Below are 21775 nucleotides of genomic sequence, written 5' to 3'. Positions count from 1 at the left end.
GCCAAACTGGCTTGTCACTTGTCATGATCTGAAACGGGGACGGTCCCCTATTCCGAAACACCGCTATTCCGACGGACCCCTATTACGAAAAAAAAAAAATAGAAACACTTCTATTACGAATATAGGATTCTCTCCCCTTCGCTCATCCCCCCCCCCCCCCCTCTCAACCCCCCCTCACCCCTCGCGCTCATTACTTAAAACAACCATCACCCATTCCCTCTCTCAATGATTTGTATAGGACTCTCTCCCCTTGCTCACCCCCCTCAGCTGATCTACAAGCTCAATGTTCTGCTAATCGCCTGAATCCCCTGATCTAATAATGTCTTGCCCGTGAAAAAAGGCACATCGTAGGCACCACACTCACATGCAGGAAAACTCACATGCGAAGCACAATCAGCTAAACATATTATTGCTGCTTCTCATGTTTATGTTACTTAGACTTGTTTTTGTTTCAAACCTACAGAATGTTGTTTTGACAGATTTAACACACACACACACACACACACACACACACACACACACACACACACACACACACACACACACACACACACACACACACACACACACACACACACACACACACAGTGACAGGTATCAGCCCACGGCACAGTGAATACGTCTAGCTACAGTCAAGGGTGTCACACCACATTCTGGGCCCTGGGTACAAGGATTCACTGCGAGCCCCCCATGAATGTTCTCATATGAGACCCATTTAGACTGGGAGCGCATCATTACGCATTATGTTCTGCTTTAACTATTGAAAAATGTTTCTATGACAGTGGTGCTCAAAATATTTCATGTGAAGGACCCCCAAAATGCTATATATTTGGCTATTGACCCCATCTCAAAATATTTTGCTCCAGGGATCCCCCAGAAGCAACATTAGTTACAAAAAAAGTTACAAAAAACATTTTCACGACTTATAGGGTATAGACTTATAGCAGATCTACAAGCCTGCAAGCTTGTAGATCTGCTATTTTTCAATAGCTAAAGTATAAAAGGCCCCTCCACCGTGGGCCCTATAGTAACTCAGTCCCCCCCCCTTGTGACGCCCCTGGCTACAGTACATGCCTGTACATCAACAGCGTGCAGACACACAATGGAGCGCAACAAAAAAACGCCTTAAATCCTGCCTAATTTATGCTGCGTGTTACAATGGCACGCCGTCAAATAGCTGATCTGCAAGCCCACAGCGGCTGGTGTATGCCAGGAGTCAGGGGCGTGTAGATCTGCTCTGTTTGTCCACGTGTCGTGACACGGTGGTTTAAGTCAGACTGACAGACTGACTGACTGACTGACAGACAGATGCCTTCCGGGGGAGATTCGCTGCCTTCTAGTAATTATTGTTCTTTTGTAAGAGAGACGGGTTCTAGTCACGACAAACCAGCTCCTAGTGTGTGTGTGTGTGTGTGTGTGTGTGTGTGTGTGTGTGTGTGTGTGTGTGTGTGTGTGTGTGTGTGTGTGTGTGTGTGCGTGTGCGTGTGTGTGTGTGGATAGATACCTACAGTATTATCCCACAGGGGGAAATCAGTCAGAGAAGTATGAAAAGAAAAAAAATACAGCAACAAAATATACATTTTCGGACCAGGTTTGATTTTTTAGATTTTCGCATAAAGGACTGCACATGGCCAGGCATGACAGACATTGACATTTTTACAAAAGATGTGTCACCCATGTGTGATTCCTCTGTTGTGTTTTATATAACAACATAACGGCAAATAAACCGGACGTCATTGTGAAAAGCTGAGAGGTTTTCCTATTGGAAGTTGGCTGTGCTTTTGATTCAAGTTTACAGGAAGCTTTCCTTACTAAACAGGTTAAATACCAACCGTTAGTACGAGCCATTATACATCTAGGTTGTAAGTGTCAGCTCATTGTTTTTATATTTGGCAGCTTGGGCCTTGAGGATTATGGGGTTGTAATATAAGGCAAAGCAGCTTGCAACATACTGCTCAATCTCCTCCATTATAGGCATAGCAGTCCATCTATTTAGAAAGGTTCTTTCTGTACCCATAATGTTTCTCTGATGTTGGCTATATGACAGACTGAAGAGTGTGACCAGTGTTGACTGTGAATAAGCTCTTATGTATGTGTTGTTTACACTCTGTTTGGATTCAACAGACAGGGATCTTGATGTGGAGAACAAACTATCTACTCAGGTTTAATCAGTTATTAATATATAGTCAAGTCATAAAAACTAACACACACACACACACACACACACACACACACACACACACACACACACACACACACACACACACACACACACACACACACACACACACACACACACACACACACACACACACACACACACACACAGGGACAAAGAGCGAGGACTAGATAAGCAGCAGCACACACATCAGAACTGTATCATGAGCTGCCAAGGAGAGATTGTGAGTGCGTGTGCGTGCGTGCGTGCGTGCGTGCGTGCGTGCGTGCGTGCGTGCGTGTGTGTGTGTGCGTGCAGTGTATGTTTGTGCACACATCAGAGATCAGGGTAATTAGTAGTGCATGTGCAGTGGTTCCCAGACAAACACTGACATCCCAGCAAACAAACACACAGGACCTCAGGATCCCCGGGGTCATAGGGTCACAGTCTCAGGAGCCCTGGGGTCATAGGGTCACAGGGCCATAGAGTATACAGCTGTTCCAGCCACAAACAAACACACTTTGTACACAGTCTGTAAACAACAACATGAACACACAACATTCCTAACTCTAGAACTGCTGCCTGACAGATGAGGAGCTCTGAATCTGTCTGGAGACATTAGAAACTATAGGACAGGGTTCCCCAATTAGTTTTCCCCAAGGGCCGAATTATTTCTAGGGTACCAAGCCAAGGGCCACAACATTGAATTATGTCTAGGGTACCAAGCCAAGGGCCACAACATTGAATTATGTCTAGGGTACCAAGCAGAGGGCCACAACATTGAATTATGTCTAGGGTACCAAGCTGAGGGCCACAACATTGAATTATGTCTAGGGTACCGAGCCGAGGGCCACAACATTGAATTATGTCTAGGGTACCAAGCCCAGGGCCACAAGATTGCAGGGGGCGACGGTGGCGTTCCCGCTACTCCAGCAACAGTTCAGATATTGTCGTTGTCGGGTGAAAATCTTGTATGTCCAAAACCGTTCGTTTTGCATTTATAATTTTAAAAATGATTTAAACTAGTGAAAACAGCAGATCTACAAGCACTGTGTGCTTGTAGATCTGCTGTTTTCACTACTTTTGTGCGACGGCCTTGTATGATGAAGCAGAGCTTTACTTTGAGAAAGAACGTACACATTTTGAGATACAGGTTTTCCACCCGACAACGACGATATACTAGTGTTGTTGCTGCTCTTATACCACCATTATTACTGGGGTTGGTGGGGGCCAGACAGAAGCCCCCCGCGGGCCGCAAATGGCCTGCGGGCCACCTATTGGGGAACCCTGCTCTAGGATATCAGGTAAACAAGAGGGAACAAATGGAACCAACATAATTCTCTGCGGTAAACAAACACAGTGGTTGTCCTAACGCATCTGCACCATCCTTCCATCAGTTCCTGGCACTGCTTTTTGCACCTCCTGCTCGTTACATTCATTTCAGACACCAAATGAATGTCTGGTTCCTCTCATACTGAGCAGGATTACTATTGCAACAACACATCAGTAGGGTAAAACTAACCTGTCTCACAACGGTGGGGTCCTCAGAGTTACTACAGGGGGTCCTCCAAATCTTTGAGTGATGGAAACTTTTTATTTTTTATTTTTTATATTAACCACTTGAACCCTAGCGTCCATATTCTGACAACTTTAGCCAAAAATAGCAGATCTACAATCTCACAACGCCTCGCGCTGCGAGGCGTTGTGAGCTTGTAGATCGGCTATTTTTGGCAAAGAGGTTTGGTGTAGAGGGGAAAAAGAGCAGACTAAGTACAGAGTGAAAGGTCAAGTGGTTAAATATCTGACATGAATCCAAAATACACCGATGATTGTGCTGTCAAACAATGAAACTATATGGAATCTATGAACAGGTTGTGGGGGTCCCTGCTTCATCTCTCTCTCAACTAAGGGGTCCTTGGCCTGAAAACGTTGAAGATCCCTGGTCTAAACCCAGCTCACGTTCCCTATTAGTGGGTGAACAATCCGACGCTTGGTGAATTCTGCTTCACACTGATACGAAGAGCCCACATCGAAGGATCAAAAAGCGACGTCGCTATGAACGCTTGGCCGCCACAAGCCAGTTATCCCTGTGGTAACTTTTCTGACACCTCCCGCTTAAAACCCAAAACGCCAGAAGGATCTTGAGGCCGCGCTTTCACGGTGTAAACAACAAGAAACTATAGGATAGCAGCAGTAGCTCTGGTCCATAGCGTTACAAGGAGTTCTCCTTAACGCTACAGTATGTCACTAACCATCCCAGACTCTCTCCCCTACAGTCAGAACTAGGAGTAGTTCACCTCCAAAATGACTTTTTTTTCCTATTGATTAGTCACGCCATGGAGAGTAGAGTTCCATAATATTTTTAGTTTTTTGTCACATTCCTAAGAAAAAAATTTGATTCGAGTAAATTTACCCCCATTGATTCCGGATGGGGACCCGTTTTGAAACGGGTCCCCATCCGGAACGAATGGGGGTAAATTTATTGTTATCACATTTTTGTCTTAGGAATGCGACAAAAAACTAAAGATATTATTGAACTCTAGTCTCCATGGCGTGACTAATCAATAGGAAAAAAAAGTCATTTTGGGGGTGAACTACTCCTTTAAGTTCTTAACCCTTTCCAAGCCACGGGGAGCCCCTTAATGTTAAAACCGTACTATATCGAACTTCCTAGGGGGGGACGGGCAGCCAATCGTCTTTTCCCGTACTTTCCCGTATTTACCGAAATAAATGATTTTCATCCGAAAATCGGCGATCGTCTAACCTTCCCTAGTCACCACTCGTGCATCGATAGCTCATGGCTGGGCTGAGATGAAGCAGAAGTGATGTCATTGGCCTTTCCTTTTCCAAGGCACATTATCCCATTCGGTTACTGTCTGTACCCTGGTGCTTGTACAGCAGCCATGCTAGGGGCTATGCTAGCGAAAGTTTTCAGTTCTGCTCTCGAGTCACACATGGATTAATTGCAGGGACATTTACGTGAACGGATCGCGCACGCGAAACGCACGGGGAGATCGATGATCGGCCAAAACACCCATTCTATCCCAACGGAGATCGAGGAAATCACTGTGAGTTACTGACCTGGGGAAAAAAAAAAAAGAAAAAACAACGGCGCTGTTCAAGATGATGTTTATAAACATAATATTATGTCTCGATCACAATACAATAATAGAAATTTCACGGCTAATCTACCAACGCCCATTCTATTTCGGCTTAGAAAGTGTTAAATGGTTTCCTATGGAAATAAGCTTAGTCTTTTCTAGGATCTCCTTTTAGTAGACCTTGTACCAGTGAACTGTACCGTCATGAAACTGTACTTTGTCCTATGCAAACTTCTTCTAAAAAAGTCTTCAATCAATCAATCAAAAAGTTTGAATAGGCTGCCTAACCCTGCTGTGTAGCATCAATGGAGACAGAGTGAACAGCTAGGGACGAGAAGAGAGTCTTCAGTTTACAGAGCATTTAAAAAGCAGAGGATAAAAGGTTCAGCCACGGTGGCTGCTTCTGCTAGTGGTTGAAAACACAACGATGATGCTGTGATGACAAGGAGAAAAAAACATCACCTGCTGAAACCCATCTGCGAGAATGAAGACTGAACGCTGCAGCTTATGGAGGATCTGATGGTTTCACAGAGAGACTGATCTCTGTGTTTGTAGAGGATAAAGACTGAATCTCTGTGTTTGTAGAGGATAAAGACTGAATCTCTGTGTTTGTGTAGGGATGTTGGGCTTCAATGGTTCATTAGCAGAGTTAAGAGAGCATGTCCTCAGGTCTGTCTGTCTGTCTGTCTGTCTGTCTGTCTGTCTGTCTGTCTGTCTGTCTGTCTGTCTGTCTGTCTGTCTGTCTGTCTGTCTGTCTGTCTGTCTGTCTGTCTGTCTGCCTGCCTGCCTGCCTGCCTGCCTGCCTGCCTGCCTGTCAATCATTCCTTTCTATCTGTCTATCAAGTACCAAGCCAACACTGGACTAATGTGTGGTGGCTGAAACTTGGCACAACATTTTAAGAACTGCACTGAGTGTGTATGTCCACTATACCAAGACATCAGAGACACATACTACCCACATACTACACACAACATGACAAAAACTCCCATACCTACTGGGAGAAACTGAACACAGCAGCAAGATTTGTGAACTGTTGTGATAAAAGAAGGTTAGAAACACAACCACCCTAAGGACTACAAACCATTGAATGACATCTAGACCTACTGCACATACAGTATGAAACAGAGCTGCTACCTTTAAATGCATTTTAAATCTGGGTCTTTCTTTTTCTTATACTATTTAAATTGTATTGTCACCTGCAGTTAACACCAGGCCACCTCCACCACATACCTCCAAGCTCAGAGCTTGGAGGTCGGCTATTCTCGGTGCTTGATACCACACTGATCTAAGTATAATCAAGTCAATACTGGAGATGTGGCGTAACGGCATGGATTTCTACACAGAGAGGGCAATTCTTTCAACATAAGATGCTGCATTCAAGTTCAGGAGAGTTTGCTGCCTTCAGGTATGGCATGGAAAGAGGGGGCATTTGGCATTTCTTTCACCATAGTAAAAACCGCATTCATGGTCTGGAGAGTGTTTCCCCTAGCCAGAAGCTGAAGGAGTGGGGGAAAATTGCGAAAAAACTAACTGACAAAACCAGATTTTTCGCGCATGAGGACTCCCATCTTTGCCATACCCTCGCTTTTGATGAACTGACGCCACTGGCCGCCGTGAGTGTGTGTGCACGTGTGTGTGTGCTGGTGACTGTGTGTGTGTGTGTGTGTGTGTGTGTGTGTGTGTGTGTGTGTGTGTGTGTGTGTGTGTGTGTGTGTGTGCTGGTGACTGTGTGTGTGTGTGTGTGTGTGTGTGTGTGTGCTGATGACTGTGTGTGTGTGTGTGTGTGTGTGTGTGTGTGTGTGTGTGTGTGTGTGTGTGTGTGTGTGTGTGTGTGTGTGTGTGTGTGTGCTGGTGACTGTGTGTGTGTGTGTGTGTGTGTGTGTGTGTGTGTGTGTGTGTGTGTGTGTGTGTGTGTGTGTGTGTGTGTGCGCGTGTGCGTGCGTGCGTGCGTGCGTGCGTGCGTGTGTGTGTGTGAGTGTGTAGTGAGTCACCTGCAGCTCGCACCAGGCCACCTCCACGGTGGTCTCAGTGTCCAGCCCCTTGTAGACCGTCTTGAAGGAGCCCTGGCCGATCTCCACGTTGAACTTCAGGAAGCGTCCGGTGGGGGAGGTGGCCACCGCCCGCGTCTCCACTTCCTCTTCCTGCTCCCGCACTTCCTGTTCCCTCTGGATGGGCTTCCTGGAAGTGGGCGGGGCGGCCCACTTCCTGGTGGGAGGGGCTTCCCACTCCTCTGAGGAGGAGCCGGGCTCTGACTGCATCCTGATGACTAAAACAAGGACTTTATAAAAGATGGGGTGCCATGATTTTTTCCCCCTCTAAAACATGATTATCAGCTATTATGATTATACTAGCTAGGATAACGATTTTTTTTTCCAAAAAAAGTGTACAGAAAGAGCTAAAATTTGGTTTTCATGTGGCCACACCCACCAATTCATGAATATACCTGGTTGTCATGGTGGGTGATGACCCAGCTGAAGTTAGCCACACCCACAGTGTTGGGTGAATGGTAAAAAGGGAGGGGATGATTCTATGATGTAATTGTATTCGTGTTTTTGGACCGACATTTTTGACCCACAAGGTGTCAGCCTCCAGGGGAAAAAAATACAAAAAGAATACATAATTGCTCATAACAACCACACTAGGGGGTCTGATGAAGTACTGTCAACCTCCTAGACACATGAAAACCAGAAAAAGTACAAAACTATGGCACCACCTCTTTAACATCCTGCTGACAAAAACAAGGACTTTATTAACATCCCTCTGAATAAAACAAGGACATTATTAGCATAATGTCTGAATAGCAGGGACGTGCTGGGCCTTTGATTCGGGAAGAGGAGTTGGAGAGGCCCTCATTGTGGGCGGCCTTTCGCCATATTATAATTGTTTGCACATAGCGTTATGGCCTTGTAGATCAGCTGTAATATAACACATAGCGTTATGGCCTTGTAGATCAGCTGTAATATAACACATAGCGTTATGGCCTTGTAGATCAGCTGTAATATAACACATAGCGTTATGGTCTTGTAGATCAGCTGTAATATAACACATAGCGTTATGGTCTTGTAGATCAGCTGTAATATAACACATAGCGTTATGGCCTTGTAGATCAGCTGTAATATAACACATAGCGTTATGGTCTTGTAGATCAGCTGTAATATAACACATAGCGTTATGGTCTTGTAGATCAGCTGTAATATAACACATAGCGTTATGGCCTTGTAGATCAGCTGTAATATAACACATAGCGTTATGGCCTTGTAGATCAGCTGTAATATAACACATAGCGTTATGGTCTTGTAGATCAGCTGTAATATAACACATAGCGTTATGGTCTTGTAGATCAGCTGTAATATAACACATAGCGTTATGGCCTTGTAGATCAGCTGTAATATAACACATAGCGTTATGGCCTTGTAGATCAGCTGTAATATAATTCACATAGCGTTATGGCCTTGTAGATCAGCTGTAATATAATTACACATAGCGTTATGGCCTTGTAGATCAGCTGTAATATAATTACACATAGCGTTATGGCCTTGTAGATCAGCTGTAATATAATTACACATAGCGTTATGGCCTTGTAGATCAGCTGTAATATAACACATAGCGTTATGGCCTTGTAGATCAGCTGTAATATAATTACACATAGCGTTATGGCCTTGTAGATCAGCTGTAATATAACACATAGCGTTATGGCCTTGTAGATCAGCTGTAATATAATTACACATAGCGTTATGGCCTTGTAGATCAGCTGTAATATAACACATAGCGTTATGGCCTTGTAGATCAGCTGTAATATAACACATAGCGTTATGGCCTTGTAGATCAGCTGTAATATAATTACACATAGCGTTATGGCCTTGTAGATCAGCTGTAATATAACACATAGCGTTATGGCCTTGTAGATCAGCTGTAATATAACACATAGCGTTATGGCCTTGTAGATCAGCTGTAATATAACACATAGCGTTATGGCCTTGTAGATCAGCTGTAATATAACACATAGCGTTATGGCCTTGTAGATCAGCTGTAATATAACACATAGCGTTATGGCCTTGTAGATCAGCTGTAATATAACACATAGCGTTATGGCCTTGTAGATCAGCTGTAATATAACACATAGCGTTATGGCCTTGTAGATCAGCTGTAATATAACACATAGCGTTATGGCCTTGTAGATCAGCTGTAATATAACACATAGCGTTATGGCCTTGTAGATCAGCTGTAATATAACACATAGCGTTATGGTCTTGTAGATCAGCTGTAATATAACACATAGCGTTATGGCCTTGTAGATCAGCTGTAATATAACACATAGCGTTATGGCCTTGTAGATCAGCTGTAATATAACACATAGCGTTATGGCCTTGTAGATCAGCTGTAATATAATTGGGTGGAACGCCGGGAGCCACCCAATGGAGGCTGTGATTGGACCACTAGGAGTAGTAGGCCCATATTTAGATGATAGACAAGCCACCGGGCCAATGTGATGGCTCTGTGGGCCGCCCCTACTCAATTCACCCTTTGTCAAGTCCCGCCTATTGTCCCGGCCCTCTTCACACCCATTGGTTGCTGTGTCTTGGTGGGACATTCGGTGGGACACTCCATCCACTACCATTTTAATTCAGTTGTTTCGTATTGTTATTCTGTGTATTCAATTCTCATTTCAAACTTGGTTTCAGTGAAATGGAGCTGCTCAGTGGCAGTATAGTGACTTGGCATGTTTTTAAATGTGTTTATTTCTCCAAAAATTATGTTTTAGCTAATTCAACATAAAAAAGGCGGAACCAGGGCGGGACAAGGCAGATAGAGCCTGCTGGTTGGTCAGTCAGGCACCAACCAGAAGGCTAACAAAGGGTTTGAGAGACAAGCCAGTGGGCCAATGACATGAGTTGTTTTACTTTGTTGGCCGCCCAGCCCCCAAAATGTTTATTTTATTTGATTTTTTTTTTTAATGGCAGGCCTGATTCAGCCAGAAAATGGACAGGTCGTTCGTGAGTTCTCCCGCTTTTCCCAAAGGCCAGCATTTCCCAAGTTTGCGTTTGACTCTGAGAAAGATGCGCTAAGCATGGAAACGTCAGTCCCCCCTGCAATAAAGAAATGCGCAGACCAGTCGAGTGCTCCATTATTTTATTTGGGTTGTCATTTATGAAGTGCCCATACAGTTATTATTCTTTTTGATACAGTCTGAGCACCGACGAGTCCTTCTACCGACTGTTGGCTGAAGCGCGCAGACCTCTCCTTACTTGTTATTTTATGTCTGCTGATTCAAGCTTATATGTCAATGTATTACTATTGAACTGCCATCACTATAGGATTATTATAATTTTTTTGCTTAAAGTCTACGACACTCGTGCAACATCAACGGAAGTGTGTCGATATGTTGGCATAACGTTTGTTCTACGTCCCAATATTTCGATGTGGGTGAATGATAACCTGGTTAACCTGCCAACGCTGGTGAATGTTAACCAGGGGTTGTCAGAAGCACTTGCCCGTCGGGCAAGTACAGGCCCAAAAAGTAAATTGTCCATTATATAATGATAGGTAAGATTTTAATTACAGCTCAATGTAACACTTGTTTCTTTACTTTCTGGGCTGTGCAATAACAACTGTGATACCTCAATACCTCTAAATCCAAATACCTAACAGTACATAGCTATGATTGAATATGTCTATGGTTTTACACTTGTTACATTCCACAGACCAGAAGTGTTTAGACAGATCTCTGGTGTTGTGTTTATAGACGGTTTTTGCGTCCCCTCTGAAATTAGCACTTGCCCGGTCGGGCAACCCGAAAGCAAACTCCAACTGCCCGAAGGTTTTATTTACCTGCCGGGGGCAGGTGGGCAAGCCTTAGTGTCAATGCCTGTTAACCTCTATGCCTAAACCTAACCCAAACCCTAACCTCAGTAACCCTGACGCTGGTGAGTGGCTAGCCTGCTGACGCTGGTAGTCTAAATAATGGGACGTAGAAATAGCCAGATTTCCCCAACATCAACTGCAACGCTAGAAAAGAGTGTGGTTGAAGTCACTGACCTTCAGCTGCAGTGCGAGAGGTTTTGCCAGTGTTTGTCTGTGAGCTCTGTGATGTCTGGGAGGTCTGTGAGCTCAGTGACACCTCCTCGTCCGTCTCCTCTTCCCCCGACGTCTGAGACATGACGAGTCGATCCCCGACCACCTGCAAGAACACCACTCATTATTTAACCCTCCACCTGCAAGAACACCACTCATTATTTAACCCTCCACCTGCAAGAACACCACTCATTATTTAACCCTCCACCTGCAAGAACACCACTCATTATTTAACCCTCCACCTGCAAGAACACCACTCATTAGGGACTTTAAGCAAGCACACTTTTCAGGACGGCACCGTCAGGCGGAAGAAGTACAGCTGCTGTGACGCGATCGCCGTCGCAGCAGCTGTACTTCCTTCCGCTTTTACTGAACTCTTTGGTTCCCATGGTGACGCGTCTATGCAGCAGACGTTGTAGACGCTACGTGGAAAGGGAGCTTCTGTCGTAGTAGGAAGGGCTGCGACGGCAGGCAGGTTTATCTATGGAGCACTGATCCATGTTCGGTTACCGTAGCGGACTGCCGTAGCCGCCGTCGCTTAAAGTCCCTATTATTTAGATAGAACAGTCCTTTTCTCTCCACCCCCCCCCCCCCCCCCCCCCCATAATTTGGGGACCCCCCTGGGTCCCGACCCACAGGTTGAGAACCACTGCACTATAGCAATATCAACACACGTTGCAAGCAAGCAAACAAACTAACAAACTAACAACACATTTGTTTACAACGTGACCTACTGTACATGTCATGTTGTTGTTCATTCAACATTCAAAAGGAGATCCATATTTTCATAAATTAATGCCAGAGGAACTTCTTGCACAACGTCTCCCAGAGAGAAAGATAAAAGTACAAACAACCAGAGATAAGAAAGAACTCAGCATTCCTTCAATACAAAGTGCAACTCACACTACAACTATAGTACAACTCACACTACAAGTATAGTACAACTCACACTACAACTATAGTACAACTCACACTACAACTATAGTACAACTCACACTACAACTATAGTACAACTCACACTACAACTATAGTACAACTCACACTACAAGTATAGTACAACTCACACTACAACTATAGTACAACTCACACTACAAGTATAGTACAACTCACACTACAACTATAGTACAACTCACACTACAAGTATAGTACAACTCACACTACAACTATAGTACAACTCACACTACAACTATAGTACAACTCACACTACAACTATAGTACAACTCACACTACAAGTATAGTACAACTCACACTACAACTATAGTACAACTCACACTACAAGTATAGTACAACTCACACTACAACTATAGTACAACTCACACTACAAGTATAGTACAACTCACACTACAACTATAGTACAACTCACACTACAACTATAGTACAACTCACACTACAACTATAGTACAACTCACACTACAACTATAGTACAACTCACACTACAAGTATAGTACAACTCACACTACAACTATAGTACAACTCACACTACAAGTATAGTACAACTCACACTACAACTATAGTACAACTCACACTACAACTATAGTACAACTCACACTACAAGTATAGTACAACTCACACTACAAGTATAGTACAACTCACACTACAACTATAGTACAACTCACACTACAAGTATAGTACAACTCACACTGCAACTATAGTACAACTCACACTACAACTATAGTACAACTCACACTACAACTATAGTACAACTCACACTACAAGTATAGTACAACTCACACTACAACTATAGTACAACTCACACTACAAGTATAGTACAACTCACACTACAACTATAGTACAACTCACACTACAACTATAGTACAACTCACACTACAAGTATAGTACAACTCACACTACAACTATAGTACAACTCACACTACAAGTATAGTACAACTCACACTACAACTATAGTACAACTCACACTACAACTATAGTACAACTCACACTACAACTATAGTACAACTCACACTACAACTATAGTACAACTCACACTACAACTATAGTACAACTCACACTACAACTAGTACAACTCACTGCTACAACTATAGTACAACTCACACTACAACTATAGTACAACTCACACTACAACTATAGTACAACTCACTGCTACAACTATAGTACAACCCACACTGCTAGAAACTAAAGTACAACTCATACATGGAACAACGAATAGTAAAACTAAATAAAACTAGAAGGCTGTAGAATAAGCAGCAGTGTTATTATCCACCCACAGTGTATAAAACATTACTATGTGGAGCCCACGCGTGTTTGTTTACCTGTTGTGATCTGGAGTTCCTTTCCTTTCTGTGTTGATCTGAAGTCTGACTCTCTCTCACACACACTGTTTCCCCACACACACACACACACACACACACACACACACACACACACACACACACACACACACACACACACACACACACACACACACACACACACACACACACACACACACACACACACACACACACAGCTTCTATCAGTAGCTGCCAGAACTACTCCCCCTCCACACACACACACTATACACTACACACACACACACCACACTCACACAAACCACGACACACACACACACACACCCCGCCCCTCTTGCTAGAGACGTTTTTGCACAGTGCTTTTACTGCACTTATGTAACAACTACTACTGTGTGTGTGTGTGTGTGTGTGTGTGTGTGTGTGTGTGTGTGTGTGTGTGTTTGTGTGTGTGTGTGTGTGTGTGTGTGTGGGAGGGCGCGTGCATGTGTGCGCGCAGTCGTGTAAACTGTAAGGTACATTTACTCAAGTAATGTAGCCTACTTGAGTGAAAGTTTAAGGTATTTTTACTGGAGTATTTCCAATTCTCATTTTTTTAAAATTCTACTCCACTAAATCTCAGAGGCAAATATTGTACTTTTTTTTTTACTCCACTACAATATTTGAATACTTTAATCACCAGTTACTTTGTAGACTTTTTATCATTATTAGTACAAAACATACAGCGTAAACGCTGCGCGGTATTTCACAAAGATGAACACAATCCATCTCTCACCGCCCCGCGTACGCATGCACAAACGAGCACGCTCGCGGTGGATTTCACAGGACTGCGCCTGTTCGCCTCGCCGCCCCCAAAACTTCGCTGCGTGGCCGAAAAAGCCGCCCGCCTCTCATTGAAAATGAATTGCTAGGAGGCGGTGACCGCATACCGTGTGGAACCCCCTTTAGGCTATTTGTCTGATACCTATTCATGGGCAGGGACGTGCTGGCCACTGGGAAAAGCGGGACATCTCCCGAACGGCCGGTTCATTCCCGGCCCATTAGGGAAAAAAAATAAAATAAAATGTCTGCCTTCGTTCCATTTTGGGGGCTGGGCGGCCAACAAAGTAAATCGTCACTGTCGGGCAGAAACCTTGTATCTCCAAGTTTCAAATTTGTACATTTTTTCGCAAAGCAAAGCCCTGCCCTGCATACAAGGCCGTCGCACAAAAGTAGTGAAAACAGCCGATCTACAAGCACACAACGCCTCGCACCGCACAGTTTAATAGCTATAGAGAGAGATCTCTCTCTATAGTTTAATAGCTATAGAGAGAGATCTCCCTCTATAGCGCGCAATGAGGGCCTCTCCAACTCTTTTTCCTGGGCTGAATCAGGGGCCCAGCACGTCCCTGTTCATGGGTTGCATTTGTAGTCCTCAACGGCCATGTTGAGGACCAACACTGGTGTTTCTATTTGTCTGATTGGCACAGAACCAATGTTCTACACCAATCAGAACACCTGTGTTGGTCCACAAAATGGCTGGTGTAGGACTACAAATGCAACCCATGAATAAGTTTGTAGCTATGTTTATTTAGATTACCAGACTTTCACTTGTAACAGACCATTTCTACATTGCAGTATTGATACTTTTACTTGTGTGCTTGCGCGTGCGTGCGTGTGCAAAAAGAAGAAGAAGAATTACCTACGTCATCCCACGAGGGAAATTCAGTTCTCCAGCTTAACCCAGCTGAACCCAGTGCTGCCCACAAGGAGCGCAGAGGGGGAGCAGTGATAGCTGGAGCGGGGAATCGTACCTGCGACCTCTGGGGCCTCCGGAGTCCTAGGTATGGACACCATTCAGCTATCACTGTGTGTGTGTGTGTGTGTGTGTGTGTGTGTGTGTGTGTGTGTGTGTGTGTGTGTGTGTGTGTGTGTGTGTGTGTGTGTGTGTGTGTGTGTGTGTGTGTTGTGTGCGCACGTGCACACATATCAGAGACAGACAGATCAGGCAGTGTGAAGTGTGTCAGTGTTATAAATACACAAACATTGTGTTAATGATTCTTTAAATGCCATGTTTAACCGCCAAGCCACCTTGAAACCCCAACGTATACCCGATCTACAAGATCACAAGACACCACCTCCGCAGCGCGATGTGAGCTTGTGGATCAGCTATATTTTGCACACAACCAGGACAAAAGTTTCGAATTTTTATTTAAATAAAAAAAACAACCAGGAAAACTGTCCTCACATTAAAGTAGTAAACATCTGGACCTCACACACATACACGCGCGCACACGCGCATGCACACGCACACGCACACACACACACACACACACACACACACACACACACACACACACACACACACACACACACACACACCAAACAGTAGAGTTCAACTGGGGTGAGCCATATATCATATCGTCACTGTCTGGCCAAAACCTCTTAACTCCATATTTGAGGTTTTTCGATTTTTTTTTGGCACAAATCAGGGCTATTGAACACCCTTTACATCTGAGTGTTGGTTAAAATAATATTGAATCAATGGAAAGTAGTAAAAAGCCCTTGGGTCAAAACCTCCTAACTACACTTTCCTGAAAATGAACATTTTGGAGTTAGGAGGTTTCGGCCCGACAGCAGAGATATGCATTCTATGTAATTTAGAATGGCAGTTTCCAAAACGTAAAAAAAAGAAAAAAAAAAGAACACACACACACACACACACACACACACACACACACACACACACACACACACACACACACACACACACACACACACACACACACACACACACACACACACACACACACACACACACACACACACATGTTGCATCATCCATTCCATTTCCAGTGGACACAACGTTAGGAAACTCCAGATAAATCACACTGACATCAACCATGTCCACACGCCGTCAGCTGAGATCTCTCTCTCATAACCTACATGTGTGCACGTGTGCAGACTATGCACACACACACACACACACACTGGACTATGTTTACTAACTAGCTAGTCCCACCTGTTACATTGGGGGGGGGAGGGGGGGCATTGAGGAGCCTTATCTCCAGGACACACACACACACACACACACACACACACACACACACACACACACACACACACAGCATGCCGATAGTTCGTGGCAAGTCATCCTTACAGATAAGCCAAGACACATTTAGTGCTTATGTATTTACTCTATGTATTTACCCTATGTGTGTGTGTGTGTGTGCGTGCGTGCGTGCGTGCGTGCGTGCGTGCGTGCGTGCGTGAGTGCGTGCGTGCGATCACTCAGGTGAAGTGACAGATCAATTAATAGATTTTTGGCAGATGCAGAAAGGCTTCTATAGATGTACAACTTTAAACTCATCGATCATAAAGCAACACGACAACCTGGAACCACATTACAAAAATATAAACTACAAAAAAAAGGGCTAAAATTAACTACACACAGAAAAAAAAAGGTTCCAACTGGAACCAAAAATGGTTCTTCAGAGCGATTCCATAGAAGAACCATTTTTGGTTCCACAAAGAACCTTTTTCACCAAGGTTCTTTAAAGAACCATTTATTCGAATGGTTCGATAAAGAACCATTAAAGGTGCTTCAAAGAACCATCAAAAAATGGTTCTTCGAGGAACCGTTTCTGGTTCCTCAAAGAACCATGTCAAAAAAAGGTTCTCTGAAGAACCTTTTGGAAAATGGTTATTTATAATGGTTCTTCAGCTACAAAATGGTTCTTCAGCTAAATGTTTCATTACACTTTAAAATATCATTTGTTGGAAAAGAAGAACACAAGATTAGTTATAACTTTGAATTTTATTTACCAAACATCAGTTACAAAACTATTAACTATTAAGAGCTGTGCAACAATGCATACACAAATAAAGAAATAAATAAATAGTGCATGTAGAACCTATTTACATGACTAAGGGGTTGTCCTTTGGGAAGACATCACTACCCTTTCAACCACCTATACCAGGGGTGGGCAACTTTAATGGAGGGGGCCAATATATTGTCAAACTCATTCCATCTGGCCACATTGCATATTGTTGCCGTCTCTCCATATTTGAACTTTGTTTCCTGTAAATGAATGTACTACTTAATCAATAGTATGTCACACAAAAGTAGACGATCTATTTTGAATTGCATGCATTTAGTTAACATCATATTACTTTATGAACTTATACAATCGCATTGGACAAAGACAATAACATTTTAATACTAGTCCTTAAACAGCTATAAACCTGTGGGCCACATTAATTGAAGACGGGTGCCGAATGTAGCCCCGGCCACCAGTTGCCCATGTCTGGCCTACACAGTTGCCATACAGTGGCATCCTACAGATTTAGTGCATTCGCTACCTTCCTCACAGAGAGGGGCACTTTGGATGTTTTGGATTTTGAAATGTTGAGTTTTAAGATGAATGCCTCAATGAAAGCAAATGGTTTTTTTTTTAGCTGGGCTGGATACGCTATGTTGTACAAATGAAAGATTCCCAACACAGCACCCAGTGCCATTGAAATGTCAACGCTTCCATTGTCCATTATCATGACCATCCATCTTGACAGTGATTTCACTTTCAGAGTATTTCAGAGTATTTCTGCCTCCTTTTGTCAATCTCTTCCACGTTCACTAGTGGCCGTCTTTCCTTTTTAAACTTGTTCCTCAAGGAATAATGCAGGCCATCCTAGAGAAAAAATAAAATAAAAAATAAAATAGCATCAGTTGAGAACTTCCAGATGAATATTTACCGTTTACTTGTTCAAGCTCTGGTCAATGTACATTTTTAGTCGTAACATAAGATAAATATTAAACATAATGTAAATGATATTTAGGTAGCCAATTCAAAACAGTGATCACTATTTAAAGCAGGACTATGTAATTGTCCTCTTCTACCAAGGATTTGCACCTGGTTGGACAACATTTTTACCAGTGAGCAAATGACCATCAGGTAAAATGTTTTGCCAGATTTCAAATAAGAGCCACTTGTAATGATTAGTCACCACTAGTTTTATTTCCAAGTCTACTTTCAGGAAGTTAGTTGTGACTAGCTTGTAACTGACACTACTATATATATATATATATATATATATATATATATATATATTAGGGCTGGGTTGCGATTAAAAATTTTAATCTAATTAATTACAGCCTCTGTGATTAATTAATCGCAATTAATCGCATTTTAATCGCACATCGATATTTGACCTGAGAAGCATTTTTCTTCAAGTAAAACACATTTTGTTGTACGAGTGAATCAACAAGTGAGTTTTTTAAATCTAAATTTTGCATCCACTGGGTCAAGCAAAGCGCTTTGATCGGCTACTTCTCCCTTTGCGTTTGTTGTCTCTTCTTGGTTGGTGCATCGCTATGATCGGTATGCCCGAAACTGAAGGTTCTGTGGTGCAAAAACTAAGTGCGATTAAAATGAGTTAATTTTTTTAATCGCGTTAATTTTCTGTAATTAATTAATCGCAATTAATCAGTTAAAGTCCCAGCCTTAATATATATATATATATATATATATATATATATATTAAAAAAAACGTATAGCGGCAGGTGCGCAAGAGCGCTTCACTTTATTTGATCTGCCACGCAACATTCATTTTGACCACGCATGCACACCCGTGTATTAACAAAAACATAACAGTGAACTAAAACTTACAAATCCAGTTCCATAAGGTTCCTTCAAATAAGGGAAGCTGAACAGGACAGATTTGAGGACCTCCACATATCCATCGTGTCCTGGATACCTACAAGTTATAAAAAGACACATACAAAGACATTGAGGTCACTCATGTGACAGTGCATCATGCAGTGACACTTTTTATGTTTTTTTTTAATGTTTTTATGTTTGCACTGATGTGATGTCATCTACTGGTGTATCAGCTCTAGGGCTGATTAAGTTATCAGTGATAAACATAAGAAGCAGTTATTTTCCCTGGGTGAGCAGAATGATTAAACACAAAGGCACCCGATAACCTATTAGGGTTGACAGCTTAGAGGTTAGATAAATATAAAATTGTGGTTCTCAAAGTATGGTTCAGGGACCCTCAGGTGCCCACAAGTCCTACATCTCAGTCTTAATTTGGTTAGGGTGGGTTTTAGGGTTAGGGTTATGCATAGTTTTACTGAGGTTAGGGTTAGGGTCAGGTTTAGGCAGTTTTACTGAGGTTAGGTTTAGGTTTAAGCATAGTATTTTCACCAGGTTAACATCACCAGATTCAGACTAATGGAATGTAGGAACAATGAAATGTCAGACCAATGCCATGGCATGGGGTTGTAAATTGACCATTTAAAATATACAACAGATTATGGGGTTCCTTGAAATGAAAATCAATTGAGAACTACGGATAGATAATTGGATATGGCTAGATGCATAAATCTAGGGATAGAGATGTCTATTAATTATTACATTGTATAAATAGAGACATGATATATGATAAATAAATAGACAGATAAGATAGAGACACGCAGTTATAGATGACGATATCAACTTACATGTATGGCTTACATGTTTCGCTCAAGTGGTCAAACAATGCTTGAATAAACATGTTTTTGAGTCTGTTTTTTCCATGTGACCGTAGAGCAGGATCCTTATTGGCCAATGCAGTGAGGACTGCTGGAGGAAACCTAACTCTGCTGCTCAACATTGGTAGGACTGCTTCTGCTGCTGGGGCTGACTGGATCACAGGGGCTTCTTTTCCACTGTAAAAAGTAGAGTGGGGAAAAAACAACTTAGTTCAAGCAAAGAAGTTAATAGTTTTTATATATTAATATCATCTTATGAATTTCAAAGTCTGAAATACATCAGATGTAGAGTAGACTCAATGTATACCGTAATTAACTTACAGTTTCAACTGCTCCAAAGCAGACATGAATTTCACTTGGTCTTTAATTCGCTCACTCATTCTTTCAGTCATCTGTAGAAGAGTAGGACCATCTATTTCATTATCTACGGCAAAAATAAACAAAATATTAGGGTACGATTGCAATATGATCAGTGCCTTGTGACACCCCCTGGATGAGTGTCAAAGTGTCCTTGAGCTGCCTAAACCCTTCTGTTGAGGATTAGGTTGGTGCCTAGCATGTTTGCTTCTGCCATTGGTGCCTGAACGTGTGTGTGTGTGAATGGGAGAATGTAAACTACATTGTAAAGCGCTCTAGGAAAAGGTGCTATATAAATGAACCATTTACCAATTACCATTCTTACCTTACTCAACTGCTTGAAAGGGTGATGGATCACTGTAATGAGGTGTTTACCCTCCAAATGGTATGAGTCTAAGGCGTGAAAGTCCACCTCATCACCAGGCCTGAACACCTGATAAGATATGCACAAATGTTAAAGATATCAACAAGCTTGCAGTGCAGCACTCGGTGCCGTGCTGTGAGCTTGTATATCTGCTATTTCAATAGCCCAGGTAAAGCATATAATAATGGTTAAAGTAATAATGCCTGATAATGTGTTCCAGGTTTTAAGGGGTTACAGTATGTACAGTAGGGTCAGCAAAATGTTTATAATATTTAACATTTGTCCAATTCTTGTCAAACATCGATTTCACCATTGATATAAAACCATCTAAAAAGAGCATTTTCCATTGTAGCCTACTGACATTTTATTTGTATCACAATGCTGGTCTATCAAAATTGTAGTCATACAGCAGTTAATTAAATTGTACACATATTAGACACGCACGCACACACACACACACACACACACACACGATAACTTACTTTTCTTTAACACTGGCTTCCACCGTCTTCCATTTACTGACAGCACATCCTTTTTCACATGTTCTGGAAAATTCAGAGCTCAAATGAGTCAAAGTGTATTCTCAAATGGATCTAAAACATTCTCACTGACTATTAAGTGTGGGTGCCTTTATGGACTGACGTAGCTGTTGGCGCTCTTTTTAAATGCATTAATCTGGCCATTGTCCTTTATATAACACACAGACCACACTACATTACTCAAAATGACCAAATGACTTTACCAAACTTGACTTTTACGCTAGTTCACATCGAATTTTCAAAAACATACCTTCTTAGCTTTCAGTTAACTTTGTTACATTGAATGAAAAAGCTGCACCTGTAGCTAAAATAACAACACAATGGCGTCTCTTGCCATTATATAACAAACTCAACTACTGCTCGTTCTTCATCTCTGTGGAACATCCTAACGTCAACTAAAACATGTTAAAAGTCGAAAAAAACTTA

The 21775-nt window shown here is 42.5% G+C and overlaps 1 protein-coding gene and 1 long non-coding RNA gene across 2 annotated transcripts in view; both read right to left on the bottom strand.

Moving 5' to 3' along the window:
* LOC308284354 (serine/threonine-protein kinase WNK4-like) overlaps positions 1–11417 on the bottom strand; it is a gene marked incomplete at its 5' end in the record, with an annotated part of 103671 nt that extends 92254 nt beyond the window's left edge. The window contains 2 exons of the mRNA XM_080724943.1: positions 7252–7526; positions 11297–11417. Coding sequence (XP_080581069.1) covers positions 7252–7526; positions 11297–11417 — 396 coding nt within the window. The remainder of the gene's footprint in view (positions 1–7251; positions 7527–11296) is intronic.
* A 9032-nt stretch (positions 11418–20449) lies between these two features.
* On the bottom strand, positions 20450–21388 carry LOC308283234. Its single transcript, XR_013961909.1, has 3 exons — positions 21293–21388; positions 20772–20879; positions 20450–20513 (listed from the first exon to the last, which is right to left on the bottom strand). It is a non-coding gene; the product is annotated as an uncharacterized lncRNA (long non-coding RNA).
* Positions 21389–21775: the final 387 nt, after the last annotated feature.

Source organism: Nannobrachium achirus (assembly GCF_963921795.1).
Source record: "Nannobrachium achirus genome assembly, chromosome: 4".
Taxonomy (NCBI): Eukaryota; Metazoa; Chordata; class Actinopteri; order Myctophiformes; family Myctophidae; genus Nannobrachium; species Nannobrachium achirus.
Note: the sequence above shows the minus strand (reverse complement) of the source record. Positions and strands in the feature narration are given on the sequence as shown.